At 41.5% G+C, this 20475-nt stretch overlaps 1 protein-coding gene across 2 annotated transcripts in view; it reads left to right on the forward strand.

Moving 5' to 3' along the window:
- Window positions 1-20475, forward strand: part of btbd7 (BTB (POZ) domain containing 7) — a 36494-nt gene that overhangs the window by 11075 nt on the left and 4944 nt on the right. For both annotated transcript variants that reach the window (XM_061843123.1, XM_061843125.1), the window contains 8 exons: window positions 42-280; window positions 7612-8748; window positions 14781-14989; window positions 16137-16212; window positions 17498-17658; window positions 17740-17883; window positions 18107-18296; window positions 20278-20456. In XM_061843123.1, coding sequence (XP_061699107.1) covers window positions 199-280; window positions 7612-8748; window positions 14781-14989; window positions 16137-16212; window positions 17498-17658; window positions 17740-17883; window positions 18107-18296; window positions 20278-20456 — 2178 coding nt within the window. In that variant the 5' untranslated portion in view covers window positions 42-198. The remainder of the gene's footprint in view (window positions 1-41; window positions 281-7611; window positions 8749-14780; window positions 14990-16136; window positions 16213-17497; window positions 17659-17739; window positions 17884-18106; window positions 18297-20277; window positions 20457-20475) is intronic.

A 20475-nucleotide genomic window follows, 5' to 3' on the forward strand; every position in this document is an offset into this window, starting at 1 on the left:
CCTGCTCCTCTTCCTTTCCTGTTTCATCTTCCTTTTTTCAGACATTTTGGGCATGGGAGGTGGATGATGGGGCTCTGGGAACTCTTCAGAGGATCTGTGGCAGACATGCAACGGAGGACTGAAGGGAGAGCCATCGCCTGAGTAGAATGACTCGGCAAGAGGGTGGGACCCCCATGTAGCAAGTCAAGATACGTGAGGATGGGTGCCAATGGATCGAGCTATCCACACTCATGCTCCTCGCGCATGGGAGCCAACGCACAGACGCAACAGACCTTTATTGGTAAATATAATGCACACAAGTTTCATATCCTATTGTTTGTACAATGATATGTTATTAATCTCACAACTAATTCTGGAATTTTATGTTGGCTAATATTCTTCCCCTAGGAAACTGTAGTAATGGAAATGTTCAGGTTTTTCAATTATAAAACAACTAAGATCTTTGAATTTTGAAGTTTTGCTGTATTTTCAATGTTAAAAAATAAGTTGCATTTCAGAACATTTCAATCAATATAGGAGTATGCCACAGAATTATCCCCATCGCTCATAAATAATTCAGGATTGCACCTAACACCACGCACCAATAACCTCACGTGTAACTGGAGACCCTCAGAGACAAACACCATTGTTATGCACACCTATTTTTCCACCTCCAGCTATTATTAAATGTTCTCCAAACTCCTGAAGAATCCTGGGTCTGTCGTCATTCAACAAAATAAGATTCCTTCTTGCATTATTCTCATTTCTGCCATGACCACTGGTCCATGGTTAGTGCTTGTGCAATATTTCTCTAGGAACAAACGTGGGAGGTCACTGCATAGTGTTTCTCTTATAAACGTCAATAATGTCATACAGACATTATCCAAGTCTTTGCCTTACTTCCAGTAAGTTGCTGTTTGACATCTGTCATTTTAATTTTGCTTCATCTTGTTAATATTTCTTTCTCTCCAGCCCCTGGTTGTTTTTTTCAATTGGATTATTAACATTAGGTTTAAGTAGGGTCCATTCAAGTTGAGTTTCCATCGAGGCAGTATAGTTTGATAAAATATACAATTTTTGACATTCCCATTGACATTTCTAAAAGAAACACATTCTCACTGCGATATGGCACGTCATGGGTGGAACTTGATGCTCTTGCAGTTGCAAATCATAATATCTCAAGTGGATGGCAAAAAGAAAGGAATGCCCGGTGCAACACACACTTGTGTGAGTTTGTCTTTTGTATGTACTGTGTTGCATTACTTCCCTTTGTTAGACTTATTGACATTTTACATTGTCACCTTATTTTCTATGCTGCCTACACAGTCTGTTTAAACATCAGCCACATCAGCTTTCCCATTTCCAACCACCTTAGTAATATAAACTGAAATTAAGTCACCGTGAAAGTGAATACCTCGACTTCGAAGTCTTTGAAGTCCTGATTTAGAGGGATTGTTTTCAAATTTGTCTTGTGATTTTGAGCTCCCTATTTCAAATATGAGGAACTCATTATAGTCATCATAGGAAGACACATAACTGTGCAATGCTAAAATCCCCTTTTGCCTCAGGCATGCATATCTTGGCCCAGCCCAATCCGGTTGAGGTTCAAGCAAGGAACCCTCTTTAGTACTCTATAGAGTTGCTCACTTAAGCTCGTCTGATGTACAGATGATACACCGCATTGCAATTATTACAATTTGGGTCATACTGATTGATGTTGAGAGGACGGTGGGAAGAGGGGATTTCCTTGGCAGAGCTTTCTCAGACATGACTCCCCTCCCATGGTAAAGATAATCAATTAGAGATACACCCCCCACCCCCATAGCTGATTAGTAATCAAAGAGGCTGAAAGCCATTATTTGCAGCCGATATTCATTGCAGTATAAGTGAATATATTTTCAAGATTTTACATAATACAAACTCCAGCCCTTTGTTTAAATGCCTAAGCATATATATCAAACACTTTCAGATTTTGAGGATGAGTGTTTTTTCTTCTGATTTTAGACAATCTTCATCTTTGTTTTAATATTTGATTGATATACCATCCCCTCAAAATATTGGAACAACAAGGACTACAAAGAAAAGATAATGTTCAAACTGAGTTTATTTTTTTTGCATATATACAGGGATCTTGTTAGATATGCTCACATATACAATATAGTGTTCTGTTAGAGATGTAGACAGTGAACATCTTGACAAAGCAGCATTTAAAGTAGCTGCAGACTTAAAAGTAGTACACATCTTGAAACAAAACTGGTTTCTTTGATCTATAGTCACATACAAAAGTAATGGATTGGGAAAGTCAATTCCTTTGTTTTTGTTGTATACTGAAGACATTTAGGGTTCAGATAGCAAGATGCAGCCCTATGGGGGCACAAACCAGTGCAATCTGTAGGCCGGTCCCAAGCCCGGATAAATGCAGAGAGTTGCGTCAGGAAGGGCATCCGGCGTAAAAACTGTGCCAAACAAATATGAGCGTTCATCTAAAGAATCCCATACCTGATCGGTCGTGGGCCGGGTTAACAACCCCCGCCCCCGGCACTGCTAACCTGCAGGGCGTCGGTGGAAATTCAGCTACTGTGGGTCGAAGACAAAGAAGAGGAGGAAACCGGATCCAGCGTCAGAAGAAAAAGAGGAATGCACAGAGCCTACAACTGAGTGTAGGGACTTTGAATGTTGGGACTATGATAGGAAAAGCTCAGGAGTTGGTTGACATGATGATTAGGAGAAAGGTTGATATTCTGTGCATCCAAGAGAGCAGGTGGAAAGGTAGTAAGGCTAGAAGTTTGGAAGCAGGGTTTAAATTATTCTACCACGGAGTAGATGGGAAGAGAAATGGAGTAGGGGTTATTTTAAAGGAAGAGCTGGCTAAGAATGTCTTGGAGGTGAAAAGAGTATCAGATCGAGTGATGAGACTAAAATTTGAAATTGAGGGTGTTATGTATAATGTCGTTAGCGGCTATGCACCACAGGTAGGATGTGACCTAGAGTTGAAAGAGAAATTCTGGAAGGAACTAAATGAAGTAGTTCTGAGCATCCCAGACAGCGAGAGAGTTGTGATTGGTGCAGATTGTAATGGACATATTGGTAAAGGAAACAGGGGCGATGAAGAAGTGATGGGTATGTACGGCATCCAGGAAAGGAACTTTGAAGGGCAGATGGTGGTGGACTTTGCAAAAAGGATGGAGATGGCTGTAGTGAACACTTATTTCCAGAAGAGGGAGGAACATATAGTGACCTACAAGAGCGGAGGTAGAACCACGCAGGTAGATTATATTTTGTGCAGACGATGTAATCTGAAGGAGGTTACTGACTGTAAAGTAGTGGTAGGGGAGAGTGTAGCTCGACAGCATAGGATGGTAGTATGTAGGATGATTCTGGTGGTGGGTAGGAAGATTAAGAAGACAAAGGTAGAGCAGAGAACCATGTGGTGGAAGCTGAGAAAGGAAGAATGTTGTGCGGTCTTCCGGAAAGAGGTGAGACAGGCTCTCGATGGACAACCGAAGCTCCCGGAAGACTGGACGACGACAGCCAAGGTGATCAGAGAGACAGGCAGGAGAGTACTTGGTGTGTCATCTGGTAGGAAAGGGGAGAAGGAGACTTGGTGGTGGAACCCCAAAATACAGGGAGTCATACAAGGCAAGAGATTAGCGAAGAAGAAGTGGGATACTGAGAGGACTGAGGAGAGGCGAAAGGAGTACATCGAGATGCGACGTAGGGCAAAGGTAGAGGTGGCAAAGGCTAAACAAGAGGCATATGAAGACATGTACACCAGGTTGGACACGAAAGAAGGAGAAAAGGATCTCTACAGGTTGGCCAGCCAGAGGGATAGAGATGGGAAGGATGTGCAGAAGGTTAGGGTGATTAAGGATAGAGATGGAAATGTGTTGACTGGTGCCGGTAGTGTGCTAAATAGATGGAAAGAATACTTTGAGAAGTTGATGAATGAAGAAAATGAGAGAGAAGGAAGAGTTGAAGAGGCAAGAGTGAAGGACCAGGAAGTGGAAATGATTACTAAGGGGGAAATCAGAAAGGCACTACAAAGGATGAAAAATGGAAAGGCAGTTGGTCCTGATGACATACCGGTAGAGGTATGGAAGCAATTTGGAGAGATGGCTGTGGAGTTTTTGACCAACTTATTCAACAGAATACTAGCGGGCGAAAAGATGCCTGAAGAATGGAGGGAAAGTGTTCTAGTTCCCATTTTTAAGAACAAAGGGGATGTTCAGAGCTATGGGAACTATAGAGGAATAAAGTTGATGAGCCACACAATGAAGTTATGGGAAAGAGTAGTGGAGGCTAGACTCAGGACAGAAGTAAGTATCTGTGAGCAACAGTATGGTTTCATGCCTAGAAAGAGTACCACAGATGCATTATTTGCCTTGAGGATGCTCGTGGAAAAGTACAGAGAAGGTCAGAAGGAGCTACATTGTGTCTTTGTGGATCTAGAGAAAGCCTATGACAGAGTACCAAGAGAGGAACTGTGGTACTGCATGCGTAAGTCTGGTGTGGCAGAGAAGTATGTTAAAATAGTACAGGACATGTCTGTATGATGGCAGCAGAACAATGGTGAGGTGTGCCTTAGGTGTGACAGAGGAATTTAAGGTGGAGGTGGGACTGCATCAGGGTTCAGCTCTGAGCCCCTTCCTGTTTGCAGTGGTAATGGATAGGCTGACAGATGAGGTTAGACTGGAATCCCCTTGGACCATGATGTTCGCAGATGATATTGTGATATGCAGTGAAAGCAGGGAGCATGCAGAGGAACAATTAGAAAGATGGAGACATGCACTGGAAAGGAGAGGAATGAAGATTAGCCGAATTAAAACAGAATATATGTGTGTGAATGAGAAAAGTGGAGGGGGAAGAGTGAGGCTACAGGGAGAAGAGATAGCGAGGGTGGACGACTTCAAATACTTGGGGTCAACAATACAGAGCAATGGAGAGTGTGGTCAGGAAGTGAAGAAACGGGTCCAAGCAGGTTGGAACAGCTGGCGAAAGGTGTCTGGTGTGTTATGTGACAGAAGAGTGTCTGCTAGGATGAAGGGCAAAGTTTACAAAACAGTGGTGAGGCCGGCCATGATGTACGGATTAGAGACGGTGGCACTGAAGAAACAACAGGAAGCTGAACTGGAGGTGGCAGAAATGAAGATGTTGAGGTTCTCGCTCGGAGTGACCAGGTTGGATAGGATTAGAAATGAGCTCATTAGAGGGACAGCCAAAGTTGGATGTTTTGGAGACAAGATTCGAGAGACCAGACTTCGATGGTTTGGACATGTTCAGAGGCGAGAGAGTGAGTATATTGGTAGAAGGATGCTGAGGATGGAGCTCCCAGGCAAAAGAGCGAGAGGAAGACCAAAGAGAAGGTTTATGGATGTGGTGAGGGAAGACATGAGGGCAGTTGGGGTTAGAGAGGAAGATGCAGGAGATAGGCTAAGATGGCAAAAGATGACACGCTGTGGCGACCCCTAACGGGACAAGCCGAAAGGAAAAGAAGAAGAAGATAGCAAGATGAATATGAGACAACAGTTTCGAATTAGATCTTTTATTTCATGGTATTTACTTCTTGTTTTAAACAAGTCACGACAGAGCAGCTTTTGTTCAAAGCCACCAACTTTCCAAGTGAGAAAAAGTATTGGAACAGAGATCATGCAGCCCTAGTCCGACCAGTTCACATGGATATTTGACTGAAGTTAAGACATCACATGCAATAACTGCATCAAGCCTGTGACTCTTTGACTTCGCCAGACTGTTGCATTCTTTGTTTGAAATGCTTTTCCAGACCTTTACTACAGCCTCTTTCAGTTCTTTGTTTCTGGGGGTTTCTTCCTTCAGTCTCCTCATCAGGAGGTACAGTGCATGCTCTATTAGGTTTAGGTCGGGTGATTGATTTGACCAGTCTAAGACCTTCCCCCTTTCCCCCTGATGAAGTCCCTTCTTTTCTTGGCAGTGTGTTTTGGGTCATTGTTTTGTTGGATGATAAAGATTCTCCCGATTAGTCTGGAAGCATTTTTCTGTAAATTGGCAGACAAAATGGTTCTGTAAACTTCAAAATTCATTCTGCTGCTATGATCATGTTACATCATCAATAAAGACTAGTGAGGTCATTCCAGAAGCAGCCATGCAAGCCCAAGCCATGACATTACCTCCACCATGCTTCACAAATGAGTTTGTGTGTGTGTTAGATCAGAAGCAGATTCTTTCTGCTGTCAAGATACTTTGGCCTTTCCATCACTTTGATGGAAGTTAATCTCATTCCATAAAACGTTCATCCTAAACTATTGTGGCTCTTCTCTGTACTTTGCAAAATCCAATCTGGCTTTTTTTTTTGGGGGGGGGGGGGGCTAATGAGTCATTTGCATTTTATGGTACAGCCAGCATATTTCTTCTCTCTAAGTCTTCTTCAAAGAGTAGATTCTGATACCCTCACTCCTTCCCTGTTGGCGTTGGCAGTGATGTCTCTGACTGTTGCCTTTGGGTGTTTCTTCACAGCTCTCACAATGTTTCTGTCATCAACTGCTGTTGTTATCTTTGGCCAACCTGTTTGATGTCTGATGCTCAGTACATCAGTGGTTTTTCTTTTACAGGACGTTCCAAACTTTTGAATTGTTGCTATGCTCAATGTGTGTGCAGTAGCTCAGATTATTTTCCCTTTTTTCTCAGCTTCAAAATGGTTTGCTCTTCTCCCATACACATTTCTCTGGTCTGATTTGCGAAACAGCAAATGCAGTTTTCACAGTTGAAACGCAAAGCTAAAAACAACCAATATTTGGTCAAGCAAAGAATCTAAAAGGCACCAACTGAGGGTAACTAGAAACACACATCAGTCACCTGTACAAATACTTTTTGCTCATTTGAAAGTGGGTGGGTTCAACCAAAAGCTGCTCTCTCCTGAGTTATTTAACACATCTAGATGGAAATACAATTAAATAAAAGCTGTCATTCTTAACTTTTCTCATTCAACTTTTGATCTGAAACCCAAATGTCTTCTGTTTACAATAGAAAGAAAGGAATTGCCCGTGCTGTTGCAATACTTTTGGAGGGGACTGTGTATTGAAATTTTGGAAAAGTATTTACAGTAGAAAATCTTTTTCATTTATCTTTAAGTTCAAACAAAGTACATGAAATTCTCTGACCCAGCAGCATCTTTTATTTAGTCAGTTAAAAAAATGTTCGACTGAAGTTTGACCAATTTTATCAGTTATTGGATTTAACAATAAATAAAGATCTAGATCAGTACACTGTCGAAATTGGAAATATTGGTGCCAGTAATCACCCTTTGTGCATCCCGATCATCAATAGTTTGAATGATGCAACCTTATTGCTCAAATGGGCTTATCATAGCTCTACACAGATGGAAACAGAATTTTATAATGTACGTTTTCCATAAAGAACTTATGTAGTTTGTTCCACAACAACGTGATAGGATTCTTTTGTTTGTATTGATATTGAACGCCAACCATTCTTGCTTTGGTTGTTGTGTCAGGGTGGTGGCCGACTGTCATTCGAGTTTGAAAGAAGAAATAATTCTTGTTGTCTTTGACCTAAAAATACACTTTACTTTCACTGTTTCATATTTTATATTGACCATGAGCTTTTTTTTGAATAATGAAACTTGAAAAATGTTCATTCCAGGGACCTCGTCCTACTCACAGCAAGGATATGCTTGGGAGTCCAAGCTTTACAGCCTGGAGCATGGCCACGAGCGGCCCACCGATAGGAAAAAGAAAAGCCTCGGCCTGGCTACTCTCAAACGGCGGTTCATCAAACGAAGAAAGTCCAGTCGCTCAGCAGATCACGCTCGGCAAATGCGGGAGCTGCTGTCTGGCTGGGATGTCCGAGACACTAATGCCCTGGTGGAGGAATATGAGGGAACAGCGGCACTCAAGGAGCTGAGCTTCCAGGCCAGCCTTGCACGAACGGAGGCCCCCAACTTGCCCAGGGATCTGGCTGCCCTTTATCAGCATAAGTACTGCACTGACGTGGACCTCATCTTCCAAGGAACTTGCTTCCCAGCGCACCGGGCCATTCTGGCTGCTCGCTGCCCGTTCTTCAAAACTCTGCTGTCCTCATCCCCTGGCTATGGAGCGGAAGTCCACATGGACATTGACACAGCAGGCATTGATGTGCCCATGTTCTCTGCGCTGCTCCAGTACTTATACACCGGAGAATTCGGAGTGAGTAGCTCAGAGGATTCCAGGCTGCAGAATGTGGACGTGCTGGTGCAGCTCAGTGAGGAGTTTGGCACGCCCAACTCCTTGGAAGCAGATATGAAGGGCTTGTTTGACTACATGTGCTATTACGATGCCCTACTAAGTTTCTCTTCAGACTTTGAAATGGTCGAGAGTTTCAATGAGCGTGGTTCTGGAGCACCAGCCTCCATCTCAGGAGGTGGTGTAGGACCAGGCACCCCAGATGAGGACCTACGAGCTCATAAGGCTATTCTCTCTGCACGGTCCCCTTTCTTTAGAAACCTTTTGCAGAGGCGCATTCGTACCGGAGAGGAAATGACTGAGCGCACGCTGCAGACTCCGACCCGTATTGTGCTAGATGAGTCGATCATTCCTCGCAAATATGTGCAGGTGATTCTCCACTGCATGTACACAGATGTGGTAGAGCTGGGACTGGTTCTACGTGGTAGCCACTCCACAGGCAGCCTCGGGGAGGTACAAGCCTTGGTGTCAGGGGGGCGGGGGGCCAGTACGCGCACAGAGGAGGCCATGGAGCTCTACCATATTGCTTTATTCTTTGAATTCAACATGCTGGCACAAGGTAAGTCATTATGTTTTAATTAACAGCACATATGTGTGCAAATTATTAATCCATGATTGGCAATTTGTCATGACAGAATAATCACTCCTAAGTTTTAATAATTTAGTTGCATGGTTTGCATTGTTGTATTCTGTCTTGGACTGTTTTGTTGAAAATTAGCTCAGTGACCTAACCTTTGTTTGGGGTTCCACTCCAGTTAATGTTCCATCTTTCAAGGTAAATTGATCATATGTTTAAATATACTAATACACAAACCCAATTCTGTTGAAGTTGGGACATTGTGTTAAACATGAATAAAACAGATGATTTCCAAATCCTCCCATTCCGTATGGAAGTGGTACATTTTTTTTCTTTTACTTAGTCCAGCTCCCCCACTTATTTCTATATCCTTAAGTGTAGAAGACAATTCGCTAGCTTGGTAGAATGCACCGTTATGTTCACATACGCAGCGACATATGTCAGAAAAGGCCAGGATTGGTCAAACTGACTGTCAGTCAATCGACGCAACGTAACCAATGTATTGGGCACACCGTACGATAGATTTTAAGATGCCTTTTTGTGTTTGTTTGTTTGGATTTTTTTGTCGATGCATTGAGCACCCCTGGTCTATTACATAACCTGCAAATCAGTCCCTGGCATGTCAAATTTGATATCGCCCCAAGGCATCTTCCTCCTCACACATTCACATTGATAGAAGTCATTTGAGGTGAATCTGGCATCACTTGTCTAATGTACTGTATTTATTGGCTTATTTTAAATTCTTAGGTTTTGTGGAAATTAACATGTCAGCTACACGCATTGCACATTGCCTACATGACATGGAGTGTTTTTGTCTTGGAAGGGAGAGCAGCTAAATACATATTTTCGTAGAAGCTGTGAGCACAATGTAACTTCTTACATAATAGGTGCAACATGCTAAATTAACTTTGAGAAAAAAAATTCAAAGCAGAGTTATTTCTGATATATAGACTGAAAAATCACAAATCTGTCAAATATTTGCATGTGACAATCCGATGTAAACAAACTCTGTCAGCTGATCTCACACCATCTCACACCCAGGAGATGTGCTGTTGCTGTGAGTCTAACAAGCAAACAAATTGTGCCATCCCCCAATGCAGAGGGTATTTTTATCTGCCCTCCCTCTCTCAATGAGTAGTGCAGCACTAATCAGTTCCCATGAAACCTCAGTTAGGAATGTGGCGAGATAGTTAAGGTTCAACCGATGTCATCCTGTCCAAGTCGCCATCCTTGTCTGGTCTGCAGCTTCCTGTTATTCCATTTCAAAAATCCCATTTTACACATCTTTCACAACAACCCAGCAATGCTTTAAGGCAACATTTTAAAGTCTACGCTGTCTGTGGCCATACAGTACTTTTAAATGAATGGTGGTTACTGACATGGTAAGAAGAGGATAAAATCAGACTTTCTCCATTATGTTTTAAATTTCTCTACAGTTCCTCTCTTTAAATTCCAATAATCTGGAATTTAGTAATTATGCCGCACACAAATGGAATAAATTGCCAACAGAAGTGATGTCAGCCAAGTGTGAATTTCTTATACTTTTTAGAGCATTTCCACTTTAAGTATTTCTTGCACTGTATGCTGTTACGTTTTTCGCTTTTAAATGTTTATAAGCTGTTTTTATAAATGCTTTTAATTATTTAAAGCAAACTGAGTTTCTTTATGTATGAAATGCGCGATGTAAATTTGCTTTGCTTGGAGCCGGTACAAAGGAAAAAGTGCTAGTCCCATGATAATGATCTATGCCAGATACATGATATTGTTATTCATGTTTTTATATTAGAGTGCCTTGATACAGTGGATTAAAGATGTGGTTAAGTTTTGTAGTAATTTCTTACACTGTCAGAAGATGTCATGTCAGGCACATAAAATAACACTTGAAACCTTTTTCAGTGACCACCAGGTTTCTTTTGGAGGAGCAACATTTTATTATGAAAGGAATACGCTCTAATCGCCATCCTGTGCTCCTCAATGGCATCATCCTCACACGATTTATATCTATGTGGTTATTTAAAAGCCAATGACTGTAGTAGCCATTTAGTTTTTTTTTAGAAGTTGTGTGCTCTATTACCAATGAATGCTGCATTAGTAAGAATTCAGGGTCGCTCAACTGTACAACAGTTGTGTGGGATTACCAACTATGGAGAGTTCATATTGGCTCTAACAGCAGATTTTAATTTTGAACTCATATTAAAAGTACTCTCTTTAGATGGGAGGCTTCTGTGAATTTTAATGTGCTAATATGGAGCAATGTTTGCTGCAAGTGTTTACTTTGGTGCATGTGAGGCCAAAGATGCACATAGCTAAAAGACTGAAGAAGAGAGAGTGCAGAGAAGATTGTCCAAGACTGAGACAAAGCTGGCGGGGAAACTAAAACAGTCATTTAGTTTATAGCTGACTAAAAGGCAAAATGCCAGTTTGTTTCGCTTTTCCCAACGATTCTGGGTTTTCCCCTTCTTCCTCAACAGCAGTGTATGTGACCTTCTGATAAAACTGAAAGTGCCTCAAGTGCTGTGGCTCATCCATTCCTAAGAATTGCATTATGTATGTGGATTGCATATACTTTTGAGTATCTTAACGCATAGGTACACTATGACCAAAAACGGGAACTGAAAGAAAATACAAATTGCAGTGAAACATTTTTTTTCCTTAATATAAAAAACTGTATAGTATAATTTGCAGTCAAACAGTCTTTTCCATGAAGTCAAACATAATCTGACCATGACTATATTGGCAATGGTTTAAGTAAGATTGTGAACTTCTTAGTATACAATTCATTATATTTGTTTTGGGAATGGGAGAGGAAGCTAGTTCCCAGAGAAAACCCATGCGAGCACGGAGAGAATAAACTGCACAGAGCAAGGCTTGATTCAGGTTTCAAACTCAGAAACTTTTGACTGTGACACAGCATTGCTATCCACTACATCACAGTCATCTCTAACACTTGACTTTTGAAGCATTTTGCTTGATATTTGAGGTATTGCTGTGTTGTATTGGTCCCCACTTCCCCAGTATAATAGCTTTTGCCACACAAAAGTTAATCTTCCGAGTCAGAGATTAAGTTCTTCTTCACAAATTAACTAAATGGACCTTTTTGGGGGCCTTTACCAAACTGTTGCCACGAAGTGACCTGTGAAAACGTTACAGAATCCTCCCATGTATTTCCAGTCACAGTTTAATCCATGTGCAGTTGTGTATACACATTTTCAATCTGCGTAACACATTTACTAAGGTACCTGTTTATTCGTGTTCAAGAGATGGCAAAAACACATCAAGATCTCGAGACATTTTTGTGAGTCGGTATGTTGCCGAGTTAAACTACTACCTGCTGTTCTGGTATGTGCTCTGATTTAAGAAATGCAGCCAGGAGGATAGGAAGGTTAGTTGAAAGAGAATCCCCTGGGTGCTTGAATGCGAGTGTAAAAATACTGGCATGTGCATTGGGAATAGCTTTTAGTAGGACTGTACAATTAATCAGACTTTTAATCGTGACCCTGATTTTGGCTGCCATGATTAAATTAGGCTTTACATAATCACGATTTTTTTCGGGCAATCACTGATCCAATTACAAGATGAAGAGATGTCTATTTAAATTTGTTTGTTGTAATATATATAGAATAGTGAATGTTTTCAAAAGTATGTTATTCATGTCATGTTTTCTAATGAGTCAGGGCAAACCTCCATTTCAGCATGACAGAAATAATGGGTACTTATGTACTACTTAATTGTAATTAAATCAATTAAATCAAACACACATCAAAACATAGCATGATATGACAGAATGCTGTCATGATTACATACATTCATTAGTGCTAGCCTACATAAGATTTTGTTGCCTGATTGCAAGCCGTGTCATATTAAAAATGTGAACATACTTCAAGCAGGCCTTGAATTAAAGTCCTCTCCTGAGAACTGATGAACACCAACACACATTTTGTTCTCCATTTTATTGTTATAATGCACACAGCATGATCCATTGTTGTCATTGCCATGGTAACAAGTTTATCTGGTTTTATATGAGTTAAGATAAAGCCCAGTGATCATTAAGGATGGGATGTGGTGGTATCGGAATACAAGATTTTATAGCAGTAGTCTGAGTTGTCTGTCCCACACCGGTCCCGGCCCTTTTAAAAAAAAAAAAAAAAAAGTGATTGGTGGTCTGATATTCACAGTACTAGGTCATATGACATAACCTAGCTTTTGGATTCAAATATATCGTACACGATGGCAAGGCGGAGTATATGTCTTTTGTGGAGCCGATCAATGACGTCATTGATTGTATTGGTGAGTTATAACAAAGCTTATCAGACGACGAGCATAAAATACCAGTTATCAATCAAGCCGATCATATCGGTGTAAGGTCTAGATTAAATGGGCCTGATTCTCTGAGATTTCAGATGGTCAGACTGCAGTTTTAAAAAAAAAAAAAAAAAAGCTAGAATAGAGAAATCACACTTGACCAATCATCATCACCGAGACGTATCCTCCTTGAGAATTCACTAAATTGGAGATTTTTCACATGAAAGGTCGGGCCCCATACCTTAGTGTTATTGCATTTCATTAACTATATTTGATTCCATTAAGTTGCAATTTGTGATTGCACCTTGTAATAGCATATTTATTCAATTTTAGTTCAGTTCCCTTGGTAAAGTTGAAATATTTTTTTTTTGTCATCTATCCTTTATTGTTACCAGTATAGAAATATTTATTTTCCACTAAAAACTTTTTAGATGTTGTTTTAAAATAGTGCCAAAATTTATTTTTCCCCCAACATTAATAATTGTGACTAATGGAACAGTCCTTAAAGTGTTCAATCTCTTCAAATGGCAATGACCTATGTGGTCCCTCAAGGGTCAGTTCTTGGACCTCTCCCGTTCAACCTGTATGTGCGACTACCCATTCATTTTCCAAGCCGCTTATCCTCACAAGGGTCGTGGCAGTGCTGGAGCCTATCCCAACTTACTTTGGGCAGGAGGCAGGGTATACCCTGAACTGATTGCCAGCCAATTGCAGGGCACACAGAGACTGACAACAGGCACACTCCCCTAAGGGCAATTTAGAGTCTCCAAATAATGCATGTTTTTGGGATGTGGGAGGAAACCGGAGTCCCCGAAGATAACTCACACAGGCACGGGCATAACACGCAAACTCCACACAGGCGGGGCCGTAGTTTTAAACCTCGGTCCTCAGAACAGTTGGGCAGATGCTCTAAGCAGTCGCACCACCATGCCGTCTGTATATATTACCTTTGGATCTAACCGATACATAACTGGATGAACCAAATTTTTCTTCAATAAAACTGGGAGAATTGTTTTGGGCAATAAAAAATGTGGATTGCTGTGAGCAAATACCCGCACCCACTAACTTTAAAAACCAATGACCAAGTCCGAAACCTTGGTGTTCTTGTAGTTCCGGCCTGACTTTCAACAGTCAGAACAAATCAATTATTAAAACTACTCTTTACCATCTAAAGAACATATCCGGAGTGAAGCCTTGCATCTGTCAAGCAGAACAGAAGAAGCTCATGCATGTTTATATCTCAAGAAGACTTGACTACTGTAATGGTCTTCTGACTGGATTCCCCCAAAAGAGCATTAAACATTTGCAACTCATTGACAATTTTGCAGGTCAGGTTTCGACCAGTACAAAGGGGTCACAGCATATTACTCCAATTTTTTTACACTGGCTTCCAGTCAGCTTTCGAATTGATTTCAAAGTTCTGCTGCTGGTCTATAAATCACTAAATGGTTTAGGTCCTGAATACATGAAGGAAATGCTAATGAAATGTAAACCCAGTAGGACTTTGAGATCTAGAGACTCAAATCAAGTACTGGCACACAAAGTTCAAAATGTAGCTTTAATGCAAAATAATCACAATTTCTTATTTTTACGATAATCGTCCCGCCCTAGCTTTTAGTATTCCAATGATTAACTTGAAAATGTTGAACGCAGTCCTTAAAATGATACTCAGTCTGTTTTACTGACTTTCTTTCCACATTGTCATCCCACAGGCTGTGAGGACATTATTATAGAAAGCCTGTCTCTCGACTCGCTCGTGCCCATCCTCAAGTGGAGCTCTCAACCTTACGGCTCCAAGTGGGTACACAGGCAGGCCATGCACTTCCTCTGCGAGGAGTTCAGTCAGGTTGTCACCTCAGATATTCTTTATGAGCTCAGCAAGGAGCATCTTCTCAGTGCAATCCAGTCAGACTACCTACAGGTGAGCAAAGAGCAATGCCAGTTCCTTCATCTGTGTGTCTGTTACCGCTGTCTCAAACTGCAACAAATGCATTTATAGTTTAGAATTATTTAATCAATGACAGACTGCCTTTGGAGGTTGGCAATGATGTCCCTGATTTCTGTTTTTGAGTGTTTCCGTCGTCAAATGCTGTTGATACCCAGGGCCATCCTTTTCGAGGTTTCTCAGTACACCTGTAGTTAAATGCACAAAAAATGTCAATTATTGGCCGATACGATCAGGTCGATGAAGTCAGCGTAAACTCTAGTTCAGGCCCGTCTGAAGTTTGGAAGTTTAAAAAAATGTTTAGGTGGGAGAACTTTGACAATTGAGGGTAGACTAAATACTTTTTTGCCCCACAGTACACAATTTTGCATCCATACTCCACCGCTGTGGATTTAAAGCAAAAAAAAAAAAGTGATTGGAGTGTAGACTTTCAGCTTTTGTTGAAGAGGTTTTAGGAATTACAAGGTTTTTCTGCAGACTAACAGAATTTTCAGTTGCTCAAAAGAGTTGAAGAAAGTATATAATACCCTATTTAATCGTAGGAGTTATGTTCCACAAAGTTCCCGCAGTAAATACCTCCAAAGTAGTAACAAATTAACATTATATAATATAAAATTACAAGTTTCATATACGCATCCATGTGAAACTCCAACTTGGAGAGGTCCAAGTTAAGTCCCCTCCAAAAGTATTGGAATGGCAAGGTCAGTTTTTTCATATACTGAAGACACAGAAAGCCCCAGAAACAAACAAGAACTGAAAGAGGCTCAAGGCATTTCATATCAAATCAAAAGATAAATATGAGACATAAGTTCAGAAATCCAGATTTTATTTCATAGTGTTTACATCTATATGTGTTTGGGGAAAGAAAAAAAACTCAGACAGAGCACTTCTTGTTTTAACCTGTTCTGTCATCAGTGGTTCCAAGCCACTTGGGCCTCTAGCCAAACAGTTGAGGTGATCAAGTCAACCGGTCTTGCACCTTGCTGGAACACCGTCCAAACAAGTTGCGCTTTTACCTTATTCTCATTTAGTAGTGACCCCCTTGTCCTGATAATTATGTTTTCTCCCTGCACCCATCCTCCTCCACCTTTCCCCCATCTGTGCATCTTCGTCTCATTTGCAGGCCAGTGAACAGGACATTCTCAAGTATGTTGTTAAGTGGGGCGAGCAACAGCTTATTAAGAGGATGGCAGACAGGGGTAAGATGATACACTCTATAATTATCTTCTGAGCACAGCCTCCAATGATTTTAAGCACATTTCACACTTACTAAAGCCTCCAAAATATATTTAAAAGCATATTAAACGCAGCTATATTTGACAGTAAAAGAAAAGCGGAGCGCCAATGAAATCACCGCTGTTGCCGTTCTGTTTCTTTGGTTTCTGAGAATTTCTGATTTTCTTTAAGATACGGTGATCCTTGATAATGCTGGCATGAGGCGGAATCCTCGTATCCCGAAAACCATACTTTTCCGGAAACCAGAAAAATTGTTTATTTATCGAGCCATTAAACATTGCCTTGTCGAAGAGAGCAAGCCATTTTAAGGACCTCATGTGGGGACTGGCCTATAGAATAGATTTGTGAAGGAAAAGAAAAGCAGAAATTGATCAAATTTTGACATAGAAGGTTTTGCCCTAATTCCAGCGATAAACTAACCAACTAATCTACTGAGATTTGACAGAGTAGTAAGTTTCAGACATTGTACAATGTGATTTTCCATGTTAAATGTAAAGTGTTGCTCATCTTGATCGGTTTCATAAATTTCCATAATCATCAAAATATGAAACAAGAGGCCCTGTAGCTCAGTGGTTTAGAGCACTGGTTTGGTAAACCAGGGGTTGTGGGTTCGTATCCCACGGGGGCCTCCACTCCCTGAGAAGGGTTGTGTCAGGAAGGGCATCCGGCGTAAAAAATTGTGCCAAACATATATATGCGTTCATCTGAGATGACACGCTGTGGCGACCCCGAAAGGGACAAGCCGAAAGAAACTTGCTTATCAAAATATGAAACAAATAAAGGCTTGAAATATTTCACTTTGTGTGTGGTGAACTAATAAACCATTGAACTTTCACTTTTCAAAACCACATATTAAAATAAATCACCTTCTCCTCAAAATTAAAATTTGTGGGCATATACCTGTGTGTGTGGATGCGAATCAAAACTTAATGTGGGGAGACAAGTAATGAACAAAGTGATTACCTGACAAGTTTGAGTTAAATTAAGTTTACATAGTCTCTATAATTGTTTTTTGTCTTAACTGTTCTGTAATTGGTTGGCAACCAGTCCAGAGTGTACCCTGCCTCTTGCCCACAGCCATGTTTGGTTTGATAGTGAAGCTCATTTATCATGTCCTCTTTCAAAGCAAAACTGGAGTGCAGTTAACACAGTTATAGACCTGCTGGAGTCATAGCAACTTTGATGTATAGTATAATGAGTTTTGTTTATCTATATGCTTTGTGGCTGTACTTGGTTACATTTTGCCAGAGCCAAATCTGTTGAGCGGCACAGCCCACAGTGTCAACAAGCGAGGAGTAAAGAGAAGAGACCTAGATGTTGAAGAGTTGAAGGACATCCTGTCCCCCCTCCTGCCTTTCATTCGCACTGAGCACATTTTGCCTCCACACAGCGACATCCTCACTGACGCGGTTAGCGCTCCTTTCCTGTTTATTCGGATCCATTCCGCATCCATGCGTCATGGTGGTTTTACGTCCTGTTCTCATTCACAGCTCAAAAGAGGTTTGTTAAGTACCCCTCCGTCAGATATGCTGCCAATGGTCGAGGGTGGGAAAGCCAATGCTTGGTTGAGGCAGAAGAACGCTGGCATCTATGTGCGTCCTCGCCTCTTCTCTCCTTATGTAGAAGAGACAAAGGTAAGACATTGATCGATTGGGCTTTCAGAAGATGGCAGACACAAAAGCATCAGTAATGCTATGCTCACTCAAAAATTGGATTCTGTGACAATTTTCATATTCCCATGACGAGCGGTCGCCGTGTCTATTTTCTGAACATACAATTAATTTAAGCTTGTCATTTAAGTGTGAAACATTCTAAATGCTTTGAAACCAAATTTCTAGTTCTCTTCCTTCTCTTCAGTCGGTGCTGGATGAAATGATGGTGGAGCAGACTGATCTAGTGCGTCTACGTCTCGTGCGCATGTCCAACGTCCCAGACACCCTCTACATGGTTAACAATGCCGTGCCACAGTGCTGTCACATGGTCAACCATCATCAGATGACCGTAAACTCAGTTGCTGCTCCATCAGTTGTAGCCAATGAAATCCCAGGTAAGCCCTTTTAGGCTACGGTGTAGCCCCCGTTTATTGCAAGAGATACATTCGAGATCCACCTGCAGGAGGTGTAAGCCTATGATTTGGAGAGACCATATGAAAAATATTTTGTACGCCTCAGTTTATTTTAAATGTTCTGTTTTTCTGGCTTCCAATCTTCTATTCTTCTTCTTTTCCTTTCAGCTTGTCCCGTTAGGGGTTGCCACAGCGTGTCATCTTTTTCCATCTAACCCTATATCGTGCATCTTCCTCTCTAACACCCACTGTCCTCATGTCCTCTCTCACAACACCCATCAACCTTTTCTTTGGTCTTCCTCTCGCTGTTTTGCCTGGCAGCTCCATCCTCAGCACCCTTCTACCAATATACTCACTCTCTCGCCTCTGAACATGTCCAAATCATCGAAGTCTGCTCTCTCGAATCTTGTCTCCAAAACATCCAACTTTGGCTGTTCTCTAATGAGCTCATTTCTAATCCTATCCAACCTGTTCACACAGAGCGAGAACCTTAACATCTTCATTTCTGCTACCTCCAGTTCTGCTTCCTGTTGTTTCTTCAGTGCCACCGTCTCTAATCCGTACATCATCACCTTACCTGTTTTATAAACTTTGCCCTTCATCCTAGCAGACACTCTTCTGTCACATAACACACCAGACACCTTCCGCCAGCTGTTCCACCCTGCTTGGACCCGTTTCTTCACTTCCTTACCACAGTCTCCTTTGCTCTGTATTGTTGACTCCAAATATTTGAAGGCCTCCACCTTCGCTATCCCTTCTCCCTGGAGCGTCATCCTTCCCCCTCCGCCCCTCTCATTCATGCACATATATTCTGTTTTACTTCAGCTAATCTTCATTCCTCTCCTTTCCAGTGCGTGCGTTCATCTTTCCAATTGTTCCTCTGCATGCTCCCTGCTTTCACTCCAGATCACAATATCATCTGCGAACATCATGGTCCAATGGGATTCCAGTCTAACTTCAATTCTCAGCCTTTCTATTACTACAGCCAACAGGAAGGGGCTCAGAGCTGAACCCTGATACAGTCCCACCTTCACCTTAAATTCTTCTGTCACACTAACGGAACATCTCACTGCTGTTCTGCTGCCATCATACAGACATGTCCTGTACTATTCTAACATATTTCTCCGCCACACCAGACTTGCGCATGCAGTACCACAGTTCCTCTCTTGGTACTCTGTCATAGGCTTTCTCTAGGTCTACAAACAGACAATGTAGCTCCTTCTGACCGTCTCTGTACTTTGCCACGAGCATTCTCAAGGCAAATAATGCATCTGTGGCACTCTTTCTGGGCATGAAACAATACTGTTGCTCGCAGATACTTACTTTCGTCATCTTCCTTCTGTGGGTCATCAACTTTATTCCTCTATAGTTTCCACAGCTCTGAACATCGCCTTTGTTCTTATAAATGTGAACTTGCACACTTTTTCGCCATTCTTCTGGCATCTTCTCGCCCGCTAGTATTCTATTGAATAAGTTGGTCAAAACTCCACAGCCACCTTTCCAAATTGCTTCCATACCTCCACTGGTATGTCATCAGGACCAACTGTCTTACCGTTTTTCTTTGTTTAGTGCCTTTCTAACTTCCCCCTTACTAGTCATTGCCACTTCCTGGTCATTCACACTTGCCTCTTATACTCTTCCTTCATTCTCATTTTCTTCATTAATTAACCTCACAAAGTATTCTTTCCATCTACTTAGCACACTCCTGGCACCAGTCAACATATTTCCATATTTTTTTTCTGGCTTCCAATAAAGAGCTGAAAAGTTCACAAGCTACTGTCTCTCTCCACGTATACGGTAAATCTATAATTTTAAAAGCCCCAAATTATGAGCCACAACATGGGGTGGAAATACTGTATTGTGATGTGATTAATTGCCTCAGTTCTCTAGGCACAAATACACAGTTCTCAAAGCTGATTGCATTTTGTTTGTTTGCATGTTATTTCCAATGTGTGTCTTGCAGTGCCTCAGCTCTCGGTGGTGAAGGCGATGATCCGCAGGCTACAGGAACTGAGACACACAGAGCAAGTGCAGCGAGCATTCGCCCTCAACTGCGGAGAGGGCGCCACTGTCAGCTATGAGCTTCAGTTGCGAGTGCTTCGGGAGTTCGGTCTGGCCGACGGAGCCACCGAACTTCTACAGGTTAGGGTGAAAGTAATTT

The sequence above is a fragment of the Syngnathoides biaculeatus genome, chromosome 15 (assembly GCF_019802595.1).
Source record: "Syngnathoides biaculeatus isolate LvHL_M chromosome 15, ASM1980259v1, whole genome shotgun sequence".
Taxonomy (NCBI): Eukaryota; Metazoa; Chordata; class Actinopteri; order Syngnathiformes; family Syngnathidae; genus Syngnathoides; species Syngnathoides biaculeatus.